The following is a 19,191-nucleotide window of genomic DNA, read 5'->3' on the forward strand; positions in this document are numbered from 1 at the left end:
GGTAAGGCCACTTGATTTCAGGACTACTGGCAAATGCAAAACTGAATGGAGCACAAATAGTATAAATATATTTTTAAAATGTAGTACTACACATCTGAAGTGCTATCAGCTGATGTTTTGTTAGCATCATCATTTAACTGTCCAGATAAGTGACAAAAAATCAGTTATGAAGTTTTAAGTATCGGTATTCTTCCTCTGAAACAGTACCAGACTAGAGGAAAGTACTGCCCTTCACATTTGCACATAGAGAAACTAGGAGATGAAAGTAACCACTTTTGCTTCCGAGTTGTAAGCACCTGCACCTTTATCAAGGCCTATACAACACTAGAAACTTTCCCGTCCATCCCAAGGGAAGGAACAAGAAGGTGAGACAACTGCTTGAACAAAGCAGATTAAAGAGTCTCCATTCTCAAGACAGCCCGGACCTGCAATGAACGCCTGACCAGAGGGGCAAAAGTGGAAGCAAGATTCTGAAACAACCACCACTGCTTCTAGACCATGGCTGGGTGGGATCCGGCCCACAGGGCTCCACATGCAGACCTGCTCCCGCTGAGCAGTCCATGCTGCACTCCCGCCAGCCCTGGCCAGCGCACAGATTCTGACAGGGCTGTTCCCAGTGCAGTTACAGCCAGCCAGGTGCTGCTGTGCTCCTCTTGCCTCCCTCCAGCTGCAGCCACCAGGCTGAAGCTTGCCCCTAGCCCACCCAGAGTGGCAGCAGGGGCAGGAGTGGGAGCAGCCACTGGGGCAAGGGAAGCAGAGCTGCACTGGCCACTGCAGTCGCACTGCGAACAGCCCTGCAGGAAGCTGCACGCTGCCTGGGCCAGTAGGGGTGGGTGGGAGCTTGGCACTGGCTGCCCAGCGGGGCTCAGCCCCATGTGAAGCAGGGGCAGCCACAGGCTGGACTAGCTCTCCTGCCTGGCCTGGCCTCCCCCTCCCTCCTGCTGGCTCAGCCAAGCTGCTCTCAGCTGTCCCAGGGTGCATGCAGTGGCGGGAGCCACCCCCCCCCCCAACATCCCCCAGCCAAGCTGCTCTCAGCTCTGTCCCATGCTCTGATCTAACTGCGCAGTGTCTGCCCCTACCCCAGTGCCGCCCCACTCCCTCACTCATGGCAGGGCCTCAGTCTGACACACAAGTTAACAGACTTACCAGCCAGACACTGCTCTCTGCCGCCAGGCTGTGCTCTTGGCCTCCTGCATGCTGTGCTGCACGCATGCATGGGACATTTATTGGCAACATTATCAGCCACGTCAGCCAAAAAAAGCCAATTGCCGATAGTGTCAATTTTCTTTTTATCGGTGCTGATAGGATATGGGATGGATGTATCAGTGCACCTCTATAATGTACTGTTCAGATTAGTGCTAGAAGTATTCAGGACGACTCTCTTACCAAAGAAATGCACAGTACACTACAACCGCTCCCCAAAAGCCCCACACACATTTAACACACATTTTAAAATGAAGTTCACACTCTGCATCCAACTCTGTGTGCTTGCCTACCCACTCATCTTTTGGGCCATTTCCCAAACTCACCAGCTCCCAGCACTGGAACCAGAGGTCGAGAATGCTCACCTTGCCAGAGAATCCTTGGCACCTCTGAGCTACCCTGTCCACTTCCCAACTCCAGCGGGGCAGTGGCCATCTGCGTCACTCAGCCATTATGGGAGCTTCTGCAACTTAAGCCTGCTACCACCAAGCCAGAAAAGATGATTGTTGTGCTGCACCCTTAACGATAACATGCAGGATCATCTGTTTTGCATGAGAAAACTGATCCATTATTTTACATACTGTGCTGTCAGAACAACAGGTCTTTCTGTTGCACTGTGTTCAAGAGCCAAGACCTTCTGGAACAGGCACAAAACATTTCAGTCTCCAAAATGCACTAAAAAGTTAGATGTAACTTACTCAAATTACTTCAACCATTACAAAGTTTATTTAATCAAAAAAAGCTAGTTTACATGTGATCACTGGAAATACAGGCTGGTCATTAGACGCTAGGTAGGACTCTTCACCGGTTCATTTAGACTCGTTCCAAGGCTTCCAACATGATGATACTGTTTCCTCGTATTACCTAGAAATAAGACATGTAAAAAGATGAGAAAACTGCAACTATCAACAAGGTTTAGCACAGATTAAGAAAACAGAGATCAGTGGGATTTAACAATATAAGAAAGTAATTTCAGCTGAGAAACACAGGTAGATATTTCTGCAGAAACAAAGCTGAAAGTTGGAAAGACATACTTTAAACTGCATTTGTAAACAGCAATCACACAAGATTGATTGAAAACTACAAAAGAGAAAGAGCAAAAATGTATAAAAGTAAATAAGAAAACTACATTTGTTCACTGTCGCTCCCGGGGTGCAAGGGAGAGGCTGTTCTCCCTGGGGCTGGGCACAGGGGCTGCCAGGGGGAGGGCGCAGCACAACCCAAAAGCTCATTGCAGGTGGTGGAGTCAGGTCTGTTATCAGCTGCAGCATTCCAAGCTGCATGGTGTGCACAGCCGCGCAGGCACACCTGGCAGCAAGGCATGAGTGTGCCTGCATAGCCATGCATGTCACGCAGCTTAGAAGGAACACTGATCAGCTGCCCCCTAAATACTCCCCAACTCCACCCAGCACATCCCCTGCTGCGCGCAGCAGCCTGTGGCTGAGGCAGCTGCACAGGCAGCCCTGGTATGGGTTTGGAGCGATGGTGCGTGGGTTTAGAAAAGCCTCAGACTGCAGTCTGGTTAGATCCAGTGCAGGGCTGGGCATGGGATGTGCCCGTGTGGGGAGCAGCTGACATGACCGCTCAATGTCACTTCTGGAATTAAAAAGTTTTCCTGCCACCACCTCCCCCCCAATATACAAGGATCACCCCGCTATGCTTGGATATTAATGGATTTCAATCAGCTTTAATTAATATTAATCTATTTTGCTGCTGCTTGCCCTCACCTCCCACTGATCATTTCCAAAGGAATCAGACATTACACAACCTAAAAATAAATGCTGCCCCCAGTGGCAGGGAGAAGCCACTGCAGCCACCTCACAGCAGAAGCAAGGTGGGGAGATGCCAGCATGCGACCACACTATCTTCCTTCAGCCACTGATCAGCCACACGGCTACCTGCCGTTCCAATCAGTGGCAAGGTGGAGAGCAATACAAAGGGCAGCCCTGTTATCCAGTCAGCACTGAAGGACAGGACTGTCAGGCTGCCTTGGCCAATCAGAGACTTGTGGCGTGGTGGCTGCTTCATAGATCTGTCCCTACTTAAAGTTCTCCAAGTCAGAAGAGCTGGCACCTGCTGCTGCATTGGTTCACTGGCCACAGAGGAGCAGGACCTGCAGGCCCTGGGGTCATATCCAAGCACAGGGGTGGTAGGGCCAGTCAGTGCCAAAGCAGGAGTGCCCCACCTGGACCCTGCTCCCAGTCTCACTGCTCCATGCCTGTGCACTGGTGCCTGGCAGCACCTCCCCCATGTCCATTTCACCACCCCATGATCAGACTCTGCCTGCACATCCCTGGCCAGGGCAGTGCAACACACAGCTGTGCTGCGCAAGCAGCGCTGCCCCATGCGGTATCCCCAGGTTGAGAGAGGCCCAGCACTTCGCATGCAGAGCTTGGGCTGCAGTACTGGACAGTCCCTGCAGTGTGTGGGCATGACCTATAGCTCCCACTGGCCAGACCTGGCCTGTGTGGGTGCTGTGTGAACACTTCGTCTCTAGGGGGAGCATTAGGGCTGCAGGTTTGCCCTACGCTGCTCCAGTACAGACACCACTGGCAGCTCCTGCCCAGACCTCCTTCTGCCCTGGGGAAGGTACACAGCAACAGCAGCCGGAGTGTTTGAGCTCTGGCTGTGCAGCAACTGGTGCTCCTGGGGATTTTGGTTTGGGGGTCCTCTTCTTGACACACCTCCCATACATATGTCATATCTCAAGAGACCGCTTGAGGGTTGCAAAAAGTAAAGACCCATTCTTTTCTCTCATTATTTACCACGTGCATTAACATTTCTGAACAAATGCTGTTGTAAAAAACTGGCAACCCTGGGGAAGCTCCACCACAACCTAGGACAAACAGGACACCAAAATAATGAGGGCTATCTGAATCCAGAGCTTGTGGCAATGACCTAAATGAGAACACTACTTCTTTCTGAAATTTGGTTTCAGCTGTTATTGGTGGTGTCATCAGCAGCACCAGCATAGTTTATTCTTTTACGCTAAGAGTTTGGTGGAGATGTACAGATCGACCAGCTTGTGAAAGAAGCAGTCAAAGGAACGTTTGGCTACTATCGGTGTAGGAGGCAAAGACTATAAAGCAGAAGGATCCGTCGTCCATCCTGCTACCAAGTACAGGAAAACCTTTGTCAAGGAACTTGGTAAGTGACTTCTCCCAGGGAGCACAAGATTCTCTTCCCTCCCTTTAACTTACTACCCTGCTGGGGCATTACTCATTGTTCCAAGTGCCAGCCACATTGCTAAGAAATAAAACCTCAATGGTGTAAGCTGCTCAATAAGAATTATTCCATTCTCTATTTTGGGGGTCTATTTATAACCCTCATGTAGTGAATGGAGACTTGTCCTTTTGGATTATGTAAGTTCTTGTAGCTTACAGCAGGTATTTCTTTCATATGCAGGACTCTCTTCTACACAAGCCCAGAAATGCCTGGCAGGCATTTACAAACAGAGAGGAATCTGTATTTGAGAAGAGTAGCAGGTACATCATCACTGTTCTTAAACTTCTTCAGCATTACAGGTTGGACACTTGGCAAATGAACAAGTGGTGAAAAATATCTTGCACAAGTTCAACAGGTAACTGTGTCATCTGTAAAACCTGAACTAAATTAAATTCCACTACCTGAGTGACTTACATGTGACAGAAGCTGTGGTGACGAATGCCACGGGGAAAAAAAAAACCCTAATAAAACCAAGACAGCCAGGCCCACTCAGGTAATTAAGGGCAGCTGAGGGCTAGCTAGCCTCTTTACTGCCCTCTCTCCTACCAGCTACACCCAAGCCCAATTACCACAATCATTCAAAGGTGCAAATCTACCCTGCACTGTACAATCATACAGTTCGAGACAAGAATCACTTTCTCTTTTTGGTCTTCATACTGTAAGATGTAACAGTTGCATATAACTCAGAAACACTGCTACCAGTGTAACTATTTTCATTGATTCACATTCCTCTCTCCTTTTGGATAAAGGATCTATGACTACCAGGATCACGATTATGCCTTCACCAGGCCAGAGGGGCTACTCTATGCCTTGGAAGGGATGACTTTTGCATAGCCTCATCAGTAGTCTCGTTAAGGACCTGCATGAAGAGGAGCTTCTCCCAGAAGTTTATTAACAAGATGGTAACTCCAGTCATGAGAATCAATTACGGACAAGGTGCCAACATCAATATTTTTTTCAGTGAGCATGTGATTTGTACTTCAAACTCAGGTGGCCGCCTTCTTAGCAGCATAAGAATGCATCCTTATATTACTGGAACAGTAACTTCTACTTGCTGGACTAGACACTCAGCTTTGATTCTTCTGGTACTTGTTCCCTGGCCTTTTAGCATTCAGTCCTGGCGAAAAGGCAACCCCCTCCCACAGTTCAGCAGTCCCCCCTCTAACTATAACAAAAACAGCAACTTGCACACATTGCCAATGTGTCGCAGAAGTAGGAGTGTGGGGGGCCAGAACGCTGCACCAATGGTGGGATGGGGAGAACAGGACTGCAGCCCAGCCAAAGCAATGGCCTGGCAGCAGTGGGGGTGGCAGCAACAGTGCAATTTCCATACCGACCTTTGGAGGCGGGGCTGCAGCCCTGTTGCAACAGCAGGGGTAGCAGTGACATGGAGTTGGTGCCCTACCACTGTCAGCACTTACATGTCATCAATGCTTGCTTATTTGCATGACATAACTACTCCCCAGCAAGTTGTGTGTGTCCTATTAGGACTGCAGGTGCATACTTGCTTCACTGTTCCTGGAGCTGACTGACAGTCCAATCCCCTCTTTGTTTCACGCAACGGCACCAGGAGGTAGAGCAGTAGATTTGAGTGGTTTTTTTTCATTTCCCTGGCAGGCATGGACTCCAGATTCTGGGCAGTCATGGGAGGCAACAAACATGCCTGCACTGGCCTTCTTTCTGCTTCCAGAGGACAACTGATTGCTGGCCCTCTTGCTTCTGTAGAGCTGAAAACACAGCCCAAGCCATCAGGTGAGGCTTACTCAAGTTCTTTGGAGGAACAAACTGTAAAGGTAGAAACTGTTTCGCTCATGCTAAAACACTGATGTGCAGTTTGACATCCAAAGTTATACAACTCTAGGTTTTTGTTCAGGTCTCTGTTCACAAGGGGAACATGCCATTTCCATAAACAAGGCTTCTTTTAATGCATCACATTGGGCACCCCCCCAAAAAAAAATTACTACTGCAAAAAGGATTTGAAAAAGAAAACCAACAACTGTTAGGGGTGCACAGATTTTTAGGGCGAATACCAATATTTTAAGGAGGCGTATCAGCCGATACCCATCCAATTTCCAATAAAGCATAGAGAGCTGCCTCCAGGTAGTAAGTCTCTTGTGGTGGAAGGGGAGGGGGCAGGTCCTGCCCAGCCGGGGCAGAGCATGGGAGGCTTGTCGGGGCAGAGGGGAGGGCATGTGCCCCCCAGATCTGTGTGGGGCAGGGTGAGGTGCAGCTATGAGCTGGAACCCCGGCTCCTCCCAGCTCAACCCCTGCCTCCTCCCATGCACCAGGAAGAGCCAGGGCTGTACCGAGTGCATGGCAGTGCTGGAAGGGAGCTACAGTGAAATCTGGGGTGGCTGCAGCCCCCTCAGTAGCCCCCACCCCAAACCCAACCCCTGCCTGCCCCCTCCCTCACTGCAGGGGAGGGGTGGTTAATCTGCCCCCCATTCCCATGCCCTTCCCCTTCCACAGCAGACTTGCCAGTTGTGTACAGCTGTGCACACACCCACCTGTCATCCTCCATGATCACATATACTACCTCAATGGAATAGAATGGGCTGCCAGCACAATAGAGATGAGTACCATAGCTGCCAAAAATGTGGTGCTCCTCGCTTATCACTGCTGGTACAGGAACACGCACAAGATCAACCAGGAAAACAAACAAGAAACTGAAAACTAAGCTTTGAGTTCTTCCCAGATGCAAGCCAAAAACGAAGACATCTAGGCTGCTCCACCATGGTCAGAGAAAATTTATGGTGATTTCAAGCAAAGTGCTGCACCTCTGTTAACCATACCAAGTGACTACATAGGGAAGTCTTTTTTCCTTCTTTAACCTGATACAGTAGTCAGAGCCATTATTTAGAACAACACTGAAACTGTAGGGGTGGCATAAGGGAAGAATCAGCTGGGGAATTAGATTAAAACTGATTGATTAGATTTAGATGAAACTGATCTGTTTTATTTTCTGCAGGAATTCCAGCAAGTACTAAACTTCTGTGCCTATTTTAGGCAAGCTTCCAGCAAGTGTTTTGAGTCCAGTCTCTATAAGAATGCCTTTCTAACTTGGGATAGTATCCTGAGTTAGGACCTGGTTGTCTAGAATCAGTGCTGCTGACTTTTAAATACACACCTAACTTCACCTACAGAATTAGTCCTATATACTTCTACAGGAGTATTTTCACAGCTAAAGTCCAGCATGCACTTAAAGTAGTTTCAGGGTCTTTTAAACAGCAACAAGGGAAACGTTTTTAAGTGTGGCAGGTGTAGGTAGCTAGACTTAAAGTGTTTTCTATTTTTTCTAATAGGGAAAATCAGGGATTCTGAAATAAGCCTCCTTGCTCAGTTTTGGCTCACCTAACTTATGCTAAAGCTGATTTAAATCAGTTCTGTGATTTCATATAGTTACTCTGCCATTTCAGCAACTGTATAGGTACCAGAGGGGGAGAACTGTGTGCTGTCCTCCACATTTGACCACTGGAGTTCAAGTGTGTTGTGTACTCTTAAAGAAACGCTCTGGTGTAGTGCCTGAAGACTGGACGAAGGCCAATGTGGTGCCGATCTTCAAAAAAGGGAGGAGAGTGGATCTGGCTAACTACAGGCCCATTAGCTTGACTTCTATCCTGAGGAAGATCCTAGAAAAGTTTATTAAGGAGGCCATTCTTGAGGGACTGGCCCAGGCTAACATCCTAAGGGATAGCCAGCATGGGTTTGTTGCGGGTAGGTCTTGTTTGACCAATCTCATTTCCTTCTACGACCAGGTGACCTATCGCCTGGACAAGGGAGAAGAGGTTGATGTCATATATCTTGACTTCAAAAAAGCTTTTGATCTGGTATCCCATGATCACCTCTTGGCCAAACTGCCCAGGTGTGGCCTTGGCTCCACCACGATCCACTGGCTGGGAAATTGGCTCCGTGGTCGGACCCAGAGGGTTGTGATTGATGGCAGTCACTCATTGTGGTGCCCTGTGACCAGTGGGGTCCCTCAAGGCTCTGTCCTGGGACCCATACTGTTCAACATCTTCATTAACGATGTGGACATTGGAGTCAGGAGTGGACTGGCCAAGTTCGCCGATGACACCAAACTCTGGGGCAAAGCATCCACGCCAGAGGACAGGCGGGTGATCCAGGCTGACCTGGACAAACTCAGCAAATGGGCAGACGAGAACCTCATGGTGTTTAACACCGAAAAATGCAAGGTTCTCCACCTTGGGAGGAAAAACCTGCAGCACCCTTATAGGCTCGGCAGTGCTATGTTGGTTAGCACTATAGAAGAAAGACTTGGGGGTCATCATTGACCACAAGATGAACACGAACCTGCAATGCGATGCTGCGGCTAGCAAAGCGACCAAAACGCTGGCTTGCATCCATAGATGCTTCTCGAGCAAATCCTGGGACGTCATTCTCCCTTTGTACTCGGCCTTGGTGAGGCCGCAGCTGGAGTACTGCATCCAGTTTTGGGCTCCACAATTCAAAAAGGATGTGGAGAAGCTTGAGAGAGTCCAGAGGAGAGCCACGCGCATGATCAGAGGTCAGGAAAACAGATTTTAAGATGACAGGCTGAGAGCCATGGGGCTCTTTAGCCTGGAAAAGCGCAGGCTCAGGGGTGATCTGATGGCCACCTATAAATTTATCAAGGGTGACCACCAGGATCTGGGGGAACGTTTGTTCACCAGAGCGCCCCAAGGGATGACGAGGTCGAACGGTCACAAACTCCTGCAAGACCGTTTCAGGCTGGACATAAGGAAGAATTTCTTTACTGTCCGAGCCCCCGAGGTCTGGAACAGTCTGCCAGCGGAGGTGGTTCAAGCACCTACATTGAACACCTTCGAGAGTAAATTGGATGCTTATCTTGCTGGGATCCTATGACCCCAGCTGACTTCCTGCCCTTTGGGCAGGGGGCTGGACTCGATGATCTCCCGAGGTCCCTTCCAGCCCTAATGTCTATGAAATCTATGAAAGTACTTCCTAAAATCAGTTTTAAGATTTTCTAGCTTTATAACACAGACCAGCTTCAGTACATATTCTGCACTGACACTTTTATTCCACTGTCCTTCTTGCTTTATTGTAGCCCCGATAGTCAAAATGCCTGTTACAGGCATACAGGGCACAGCATCTATTTGGACATGTGACCAGGGATATTTCATAGCTGAAAAAAAGGCTTCTCTGAAATGAGCAGATGGTATTGGACCACAAAGAGCTAGAAGCATCTTTAAATGTTATTATTCACTACTGATTGCAGCCATGTATTTTCCAAGGACTGAAGAAGCCATTCAAAGATCCCTCCAGCAAAACCAAACATGCTTTCACAATCTGAGTGTGGACTTTAAGTGTGCCTACACACTAGCATGAAGTAGCATACCTTAATGGTACTGTAACCTGGTTACAAAATACACTATGTAATAAGAACACTTGAAATAAGAGAGAAAGAAGAATAGCGCTAAGGTTCACAGAAAACTGCAAGACAGTAAGAACTCAAGAAGCATTCATACAGTAACATTCCAGTAAGTTGATGCATCTGAGAATACCAGAATTGATATGAAAATCATCATCCATAGTCAAACAAGCAGTGCAGTAAAACCAGAAATTTAGAGAGACAGTATTTTATCCCAAATAAAACAGGTTCTGCCTCATGTCTCCCTTTGGTTGCACACTTAAATCCAAATAATGCATACGCAGTCTTCTTTATGGTTGACTTGAGAACACTGTGTGGATATCAGGTGCACCTTACTCTAATGATTTTTACTGTATAACACTGGAAAATAAGTCTGCTACCAGCACTTCATAGTGCATACCCAAGGTCTATACTGTGATAGAGTGGTTCTCACATGTACAGTAAGTTCCAGATGTAATTTAGCAACAATGAGACTGTAATAATCTTAAATGTAATCCTGAACTGCAGAAATCTTTCTTTAGAAAGATATCCTACATTGCTGAAAAGGCAAGGGGGTTGATTTTTCTTTTTAGAAACCTTTCTTTTTTACCAATTCTTGTGCATTAGAACCATATGCAAAGGAAGAGGTGCCTAAAAGTGCCCTTTATCAGTATCTTTCAGCATTTAGAAATTATCAGAGTAGGGAAGAGGAGTGTGCTTGATTTGTCTGCACTAATTCTCAGGAAGAAGTAAGCCTCAGGAACACAAAAAATAAACTGCAAAATATTCAGGTCTGAATAATGAATAACCGATTAAGATGAGCCATTGAACAAAATGAGGAGCTAAACTACTGTTGCTACTTAGGCCGAAGCTAACCTCAAGGGTAAAAAACTAACACTGGTTTCCACAACTAAAAGGACTTGGCTTCCATCAAAGATTGGCTAGGGACATTCTTTTACTATGACTTGATACTGTTACTTTTTAGTATTTAATTTTGGGTGACTTTACAGGCTTCATTAACTAAGCACTACACAGCAAGTAAGAGGCATTCCAATTTGCTTCCCAATAGGTTTTATAATATTTGTGTTAAGTACAGTTTGAGTCATCTAGTTGTTTAAAAAACAACCCACCCATCTTATTGTAGCCATAATAGTATAAGGTAGAGAATTCAGCTTAATCAGTAGACACTGTGATTTTCCACTCCTGGATTTACTTGCAACAGAAAATCCTGTGCAGTTTCAACAGTATTTTATGGTACATAAAGAGGTCCATTCAATTTACTATTTTCATATTAGCTGTGGCTTCAAATAAAGCCTAAAGGTGGCTCGAACTGAAACATTTTTGACTGCACAGGTTCTAATCAAGTGGCATGGTTTTAGATTTGTTTTACACTAACCAGCACAAAATTTGAAAAGATACTTTTGTGAAAGTACATATTCAAAAAACAATGCCAGTACTTCACTTATTGCTATTAAAAATATCTAGTTTAGGGCTGAAGAACAGTTAATGTTCCCTTGTAGTGTTTGGCTTCATCCAGCATTTGTCCCCTTAAATCAAGGCCAAGAGACTGAGCTACTTAAACAGGTGATAAGTCCTCTTAACTTCTGAAGGACTACTGGCAAATGCAAAACTGAATGGGGCATAAATAGTATAAATATGTCTTTTTAAACATAGCAGTTCTCATGTGAAGTGCTATCAGCTAATGTTTTGTTAGCATTACCATTTAACTGTCCAGACAACTGATTTTTGCTTGTCTTTTTTTTTTTTTGTGTTCAGTTATGGAGTGAAGTACTGTATTCTTCCTCTAAAACAGTACCAGACTCCAAGGGAGTACTGACCTTCACTTAGATCAGGAGCAGGCAATTATTTTGAGCAGAGGGCCGCTTACCCAGTTTTGGCAGGCTGTTGAGGGCCGCATGGGCCCCATCCCTTGACAGGTGCCCCACTCCCTGGTCACCATCTTGGGACCAATGTCGCAAAGTCTTGGGACCAATGTCCTAGGGCCAGCATTGGAGGGACCCAAAGCAGGGTGTAGGCTGGCAGGAGTCTGTGGTGCTGGGCTGCACCAGCAGGGAGGGGGGAGCTGGCCTGGCTCCATAGAGCCCCTGCCAGCTGGGACCCTGCACTCCTGCCACCCTGCTCTGGGCCCCACCGGCACTGGCACTGGGACACCGGTGCGGGGCCTGTGCTCCTACTGGTTTTCCACCCAGTCACACCCAGTGCCTCCCAGCCAGTACAGGCGGGGGGCAGTGCACAGCCTAGACCCCCTGCTTGCCAGCAGGGAAGAAGCTGGTGCTGAGCATGGGGAAAAGTGGCCCCTCGCCTGCCCCATAGCTGGCGCCCCGCAGGCACTCGCAGCCTGCGCGGGGCTGTCTGGAGCAGGCACGGGCAGTCCCAGGCAGGCTGAGAGTGGCTGCAGCACAGGGCACTGGCCATGGGGTGGGCAAGGGGCTACCTTTTCCCTGCGCTCAGCACCAGTTTGTAACCCGCCTCACTGCCAGCCTGGCAGTGGGGCCAGGTTACAAGGTGGTGCTGAGTGTGTGTGGGAGGGAAGGAGCCCCTCCCCGCCCCACGGACAGCGCTCCCTGCTGCAGCCACTCGCAGCCTGCCTGTGCCTGCTCTGGACAGCCCCACGTGGGCTACAAGCGCCCACAGCAGGGAGCACCGGCCATGGGGCAGGCAAGGAGCCGCTTTTCTCCGTTCAGGGAAAGGAGCGCTTTTCTCCATTCAGGGAAAAGCTGTGGAGGGGGGTGGCCCTCCCCTGCCCCACACTGCAGGCGCTCACAGCCCGCATGCGGCTGTCCAAAGCAGGCACAGGCAGCCCCATGCGGGCTGCAAGCAGCTGTAGCACAGGGCACTGGGCGTGGGTGGGGAAGGGCCAAGAGCAGAGAAATATTAATTTTCTAAATTTTTTTTTTTTTTTTTTAAAGGGGCCCCGCAGGCCGGATAGAATGGCCTCGCGGGCTATATTTTACCCACCCCGACTTAAGACACATACTAGAAGAGAAACTAGAAGATGAAAGAAACTATTTTTGCTTTGGAATTGTAAGCACCTGTGTCTTATCAAGCCCTATACAACACTAGAATCATTCCCTTCCATCCCAAGTACCACATCTCCGCACAACTAGTGTAACCTCTAATTCTTTGTTCTAATTCTCTGTTCAAGATAGCTAGCTATCACTCTGTAAGATTCATAGAATATGCACATTCTTCATGTCATTTTAACCCAGTTCCCAGTTAAGTACGGTCTGCCTACAGAAACTGGTTACAATGCTACCAACTTAAAAAGACATGTAAAAAGATGAGGAATCTGCAACCACCACCACAGCTTAAGAAAACCAATATAGATCAGTGGTATTTAACAACACAGGGAAGATATTTCAGCTAAGAAATGCCTGGAGGTGGGCATTTCTGCAGAAACAAAGCTGAAAGTTGGCTCTTCTAGAAAATGAACAGCAGCAGCACCCACCATAGAGGGAGGTATCAAATTGCTACAATTCAGCTGGTTCAGGTGAATCTCACCAAGACACCACAAGGTCTGCAGAAAGATACACTTTAAACTGCATTTGTAAACAGTGATCACACAGGATCAATTGAAAACTACAAAAGTAAAAGAGCAAAAATGTATAGAAGTAGATAAGGAAACTACATCTTTTGTCCAGTGTAAACTGTAGCTTTTAGTTCGCCATAGCAATTCTGTCCATTCTTCAAAGACACTCTGCAAAATAACCAGAGTCCTATTGTTTGTGATGAGTGAAAGAATAAGAGAGAGATGAAGCATGGGGCAGGCCCCCCCGCAGGATAGGTACAGGGTAGCCAGGCACCACACTCACAGGGTGTAGGGAAGAGGCTGTGATCTCTGGGGACAGGGATCCCTAGGGCCAGGCATGGGGGCTGCCCAGAGGAGGCTGGGGTGCAGCATGTCCCAGGGGCTCACTGCAGGCAGCAGAGCTGGGTCCATGTCATCAGCTGGCCCCTAACTCTACCCAGTACATCCCCGCCACACGCAGCAGCCTGTAGTTGAGGCAGCTCTACAGGGGGCCGTGGTCTGGGTGGGAGAGGCAGTGTGTGGGTTTAGAACAGCCCATCAGCATAAATAAAATAGTTGTACTAGGACAGGGAGTTCCACAACATCCAGTCACCTTTAAAGAGAACCAGCTAGAAGTCGCCCAAAAGTTCAGCTACCTAGGTTCTACAGTGACCGCTAACCTCTCACTGGAAGAAGGACTTAATGTTTGCATCAGAAAGGCTGCCACCACTTTCACCAGACTAACTAAAAGAGAATGGAAATCGGGTTTGAACTGGATTAAAATAGTGTCTAAACTCATTTAAAACCAATTTTAAGAACTGATTTTAAAATAGAGTAAATCCAATTGAAAATCGATTAACACTGGAACAGGTACACATAGTGGGGTGATGCTTAAACCCGTGGGGTGGGGGGGCCGCAGCAGCGGGAAACCTATTTTCAATTCCAAAAGTCCAAGAGATAAGCCATGTCAGCTGCTCCCTGCATGGGCCAATCCCGCAATGGATCCAACTGGCCAAGCAGCTCCCAAACTACCCAACCATGACACATACATTTGCAACCACTGCCACAGATTATGCAAATCTTGGACTGGACTATTCAGTCACATGAGACATTGCAAACCACATGCGACAGGCTGCAATGTCCACCATCTCTCGCAGACCAAAGATGCCATATACTACAACCACTCCCCCCAAAAACCCCACACATCTTAAACACATATTTTTATATAACTTTTACACTTCTAAAGCATATCCAACTCTGTGTGGTTGCCTATCCACTCATCTCGTGAGCTATTTCCATGCTCCAGCAGTGGCTAAGTGCTAGGCAGGATTCTTCACAGGTTAATCCAGACTCGTTCCAAGGCTTCTAACAGAATGATACTGTTTCCTTGTATTACCCAGAAATAAGACATTTGAAAAGATGAGGAATTTGCAACCATCCACAAGGTTTAGCAGAACTTAAGAAAACAGATACAGATCAGTGGTATTTAACATAAGAAAGTCATTTCAGCTGAGAAACTCTGGGAGGTAGATATTTCTAGAGAAACAAAGCTGAAAGTTAGCTCTTTTAGAAAATTACCACCAAGAGCCCCATCCATAGTGGGAAGTGTCTAACTGCTTACGATTCAGCTGGTTCAGGTGAATCTCAAGACACAAGGCCTATAGAAAAAAATCCCTCTCTAAAGGGTTTCAAACCATGCCACCCCATGGGTTTAAAGCTCTTCACTTACCACCATCCCAATGTTGTTCTGTTGTCCACCTGGTGCCATCTCCACACATTCATCTATAACAAGGTTCATGAAAGGATCGAACCCCCGCAATATCCCCTGGACGTGTCGGCCACCATTTAACTTCACTAAAATAAATAGCATGTTAAAACACAAGACACAACACACATAGTGGCAGACAGTTGCCAACTAACATTTCCATCCAAAAAGCCATGCAACTGAAGCACTGAAAATACTGCTGAAGTCATTGTAGCTTGAAAAAAAATTTAAAAGCTTCACCACACTGTAGAAGTAAAGAATCACCAGTAACAGGAAGCATTTTGCCACCTTATAACTTCATGTACTGAAATGCAGCATCATTTTCAGAAAGGCAATCAACATTAGCAGACTGAACTGCTAATTCAGTCATGATACTCTTCAAAATGCAGGAATCAAATCACCCCTTTTCATGTTGATCAGATCTATGGCACCACTGCTTTTCATTCCTCCACTTAGATTAGGAATACTATGGAGAGAGACTGTGTCTCTGTATTTGCCTGTGTCTTTTACAGTAATGAGCAATACAGCAATAGGAACACATCCTCAAAGACCCTCACTTCTGTTAGCTCTCTCTGACAGCACTTCACAGTGGCACCACTCATTACATTCCCATGCAACTCCCATGGGAAGGCACCACCCAGGGAAAGCTGCTGACTGGAACCAACATGCAAAGCATTATTGCTACACAGATGTCTAAAAAGCAGGACCTCAGAAGTGATAGAAATAACTCACGTGACAGTTTTTTGTCCATGAACCTGCAATGAAAAAAACAGAGAAAGAGCCATCAGCTGTTATTCACAGATCTGGACTGAAAAAAATTACTCTAGATCAGGGGTGTCACCAACATGGGCTGCAGAGGGGTGAGCAGGGGACAGCCCAACTGGTCCCATGGCTGCTCACTCTGGAGCCTCCACTGGCTACGGCTTCTGTTCTCTGCACCCAGCCCAGGCAGAGCCAATCCTAGGGGTGTGCAGGGCCCAGGGCATATCAGCCTGGACAGAGCCTGTGTATGGGGGGGAAGGTGGCAAGTGGCCAGAGCGCAAAGCCAGTGGTGTGCGGAGTGGTGGCACCCTCGGCATGTGTCAACAGCTCTGTCCACAGGGCCCCCCAAAGCGTGGGGTCCAGGGCAGTTGTCCCTTCTGGGGAGGGGTGAATTGGGGCATCTCTGAGCCCAAGACATGGGAGGAGCCTGATATCCTCTATACTAAACCAAGAGACACCCATGAGCTCACTCCATCCCCTTTGCCCTGGCTTGTAACCCTCCAGAGGGGCTACAGTTTCTTCACACTGCCAAGGGATCATTTCTAGTTTGGGGCACTGACCCAGGGTAGGCAACCGACCCCTGCTCCCTGCACAGTCTAGGCTGGGGATGGGCAAAGTCTGGCCCACAGGCCAGATCTGGTCAGCAGCAGACTCCATTTCCCAGCATGGTTGGGGATGGTCTCCATGGAGACCAGCCACAGCCATGCTGGCAGAGCTCGTGGCAAAGCAGGGTAGGGAGCTGCCCCAGAGCCGCTGGGATCTTGCCATGGTGGTAGCTTGCTCTGGAGCCAGGGCAGAGCCATGATCCCTAGCCTGCAGGCCCCTGCCTCGAGTATGCAGGCAACAGATTGTGGCTCTGCCTTGGCTTGAGCAAGCTGCCCTTGCCGCACAGTCCCAGGGGCTCTGCCACTGGCCCAGGCCTGGTCTCCATGGCAACCCCAGCCTGCAGAGTTTACAACACATCAGCTGTTCCCCGCCCCCTTGGTGTACCCCATTCCCCAGGCAACATATTCCACCAAACACCCCCTCCCTCCAAGACATGCCCCTCCTACCAGTTACCGCCTCCCTCCACACCATGAACCCAGAAGGATTGAAGCCCCAGCTGCCCTGCTATTACCCTAACAGCTACTGGGGGCCTGGCTTCCCCTAGCAAAGGAAAGGTGAGGGGTGGAGGGAGGGCAGGACCCCAGTCCATAGAGCCACATGGGAGGGGAACCACATGCTCAGCGGGGCTGGGGGGACCACATGGGGTGGGGAAGACTTGGAGGGCAGGAGCCGGAGGCCAGAACAAGGTGCATGGCAGGATACAGGGGGATGCAAGAATATTGAATTTTCTTCCAGCCTGCTCCCATCCTCCACTCACTTCTTCAGCTCAGGCGGGTGTGCTTTGCTCATGGTGCCTGCTCCCTCGGTGCCACAACTGCCTCACGGTCAGAAATGGTTGTTCTATTGAAGGAAAAAACACCCATAACTAACATTTACATTGTAAACTATATACTAATATAAAGCACTTTACACTGCATTTCTAAACAGCAATCAGACAGGATCAACTAAAAACTACAAAAGAGAAAGAGCAAAAATGTATAAGTGGGTAAGAAAACTGCATTTGTCCACTGTGAACCATAGCTTGTCGTTCGCCACAGCAACTGTGCGTGTTCTTCGGAGACACCCTGCTAAATACCCACAGCCTCCTTGCTCGAGATGGGGTGAAAACATATGAGGCCCAGTAGCTAAACCCCACGTGGGAATGTCTCGTTAAATGGTGTTTCTCAGGCAATTAAGTCTACAAGTCAGCCAGCTACCAAGATGTTCACCCACAGATGCTACCCCTGCCTCCCCCGCCACAAGCACCAACGGCTGATGTCAGAAGTCGTGCGGTGTAACGTGGAAGCTTTGGAAGACAGGAACTGAAAACCGAGCTGTGAGCTGCTCCTAGAGGCAAGCTGAAAAGCAAGGCATCTCGGCTGCTCCGCCACGTCCAGAGAAAGCCGATGGCTATATCGAGGCATTACTTGGGTCAACGCTGAAATCCCACGTGGCCGGCCCCCGCCTACGCTGCCACTGTGGCCCCGGCCCGCGTGGAAACGGCGGCGGCGCCCGCCTGGATCCTGCCCGCGGCCCCCACGCCCCGCCGGGAGCTGCAGCCGGTACCTGAGCCCTAGCCCCGCCGGCGCCGCGGGAGGAGAGCCGGGATTTCGCGCCGAAACGGCGAACGGGAAACCAGCCTCACCGCCAATGGCGCCGCGCCGCGCTGCAGCCTGGGAGGACGGGGCGGGGCGGGGCTGAAAACCACACCCCTCCCCCGCCGACCTCGCCGCACGCCCCGTTGTCACAGGCTGTAATGATAGTGTGGCACCAACTAAAACAATCTGATCCGTGCAGATGTAGCCTTCTGCAACGGAAGGATCTCCAGATGCTCTTTTTTTAATTCCCATAACAGGAAATCAAGCAGGTGTCAAATCTAAGGCAGTATTTCTCAGCCGTTTTGGACTGAAGGCACCACTCACTGGGCTGGAGGCACTCCTCCACACCTTTTTTGAATGGAGCAGTATCTAAATTAAAAAATGAATATATATATCACAGTGTTTACCTTCCAACACAGGCTGAGAAGCAGGGCTGGAGGATAGCTCAGGCAGGGACAAGCCTGGATGTGCCTTATTTACTTATCTCCTCACACCTTGCCTTACCTGTCACAGGACCCGCTGGCACCACAGGGTGGCTTAGGGCCCTGGCTGAGGATCGCTGGTCTGATACAATGGATTTTGTGAGAAAAGAGTTGTTTTGATGAAATGCCTCAAAGAACTTTGCTTCTTATCATGGAGTAAATCTGCCTTGCACATGACACTTGAGCCAACAGCTGATCACAGCGTTGGGTGGGAACCCTAGTGGAGCCAGCAACTACCAGTCAAGCCTGTCAGGGTGGGCCAGAGCTCCCCTGTAACCCTTGAGAGGCCATGGGAACATTAAAAGCTCAAAGCATGAGATAGCTGCAATGCTGCTGAATGCACACCCAGACTTGGCGTGGTTTCATAGTTTCATAGTTGGTCGAGTCGGAAGGGACCTGAGCAGACCATCTAGTCCGACCCCCTGCCATGGCAGGAAAGAGTAGTGGGGTCAAACAACCCCAACAAGGTGTTTATCCAGCCTTCTCTTAAAGGAGCACAGCCCCACCAGGGGAGACGCCTTGTTGGACCCGTGATGACCTGGTGCGGGGGCTGCAGGTGCGCGACCACCTGGGTGACAGCGATCATCGCCTGCTGGGATTCACCATCCAGTGCAAGGTGGCAGAGGCATGCAGTAAGGCAGTGGCCCTAGATTTTAGGAGGGCAAACTTCAATG

General features: G+C 48.8%; 1 protein-coding gene across 2 annotated transcripts; it reads right to left on the reverse strand.

Annotated features, from left to right (window-relative positions):
• Positions 1-1,906: 1,906 nt before the first annotated feature.
• Positions 1,907-18,160, reverse strand: SNRPG (small nuclear ribonucleoprotein polypeptide G). 2 transcript variants are annotated; one of them, XM_090051463.1, is made up of 5 exons: positions 18,004-18,160; positions 17,216-17,298; positions 15,823-15,845; positions 15,055-15,179; positions 1,907-2,067 (listed from the first exon to the last, which is right to left on the reverse strand). In XM_090051463.1, exons 2-5 carry the CDS (start codon positions 17,245-17,247, stop codon positions 2,017-2,019), a joined length of 231 nt encoding a protein of 76 aa, XP_089907589.1. In that variant the 5' UTR covers positions 17,248-17,298; positions 18,004-18,160; the 3' UTR covers positions 1,907-2,016. The 2 variants fall into 2 exon arrangements, with proteins under 2 accessions (XP_089907589.1, XP_089907590.1); XM_090051464.1 differs by having other exon boundaries at positions 18,083-18,106.
• Positions 18,161-19,191: the final 1,031 nt, after the last annotated feature.

The sequence above is a fragment of the Crocodylus siamensis genome, chromosome 6 (genome assembly GCF_052110815.1).
Source record: "Crocodylus siamensis isolate JL-2025a chromosome 6, ASM5211081v1, whole genome shotgun sequence".
In the NCBI taxonomy this organism is placed as follows: domain Eukaryota; kingdom Metazoa; phylum Chordata; order Crocodylia; family Crocodylidae; genus Crocodylus; species Crocodylus siamensis.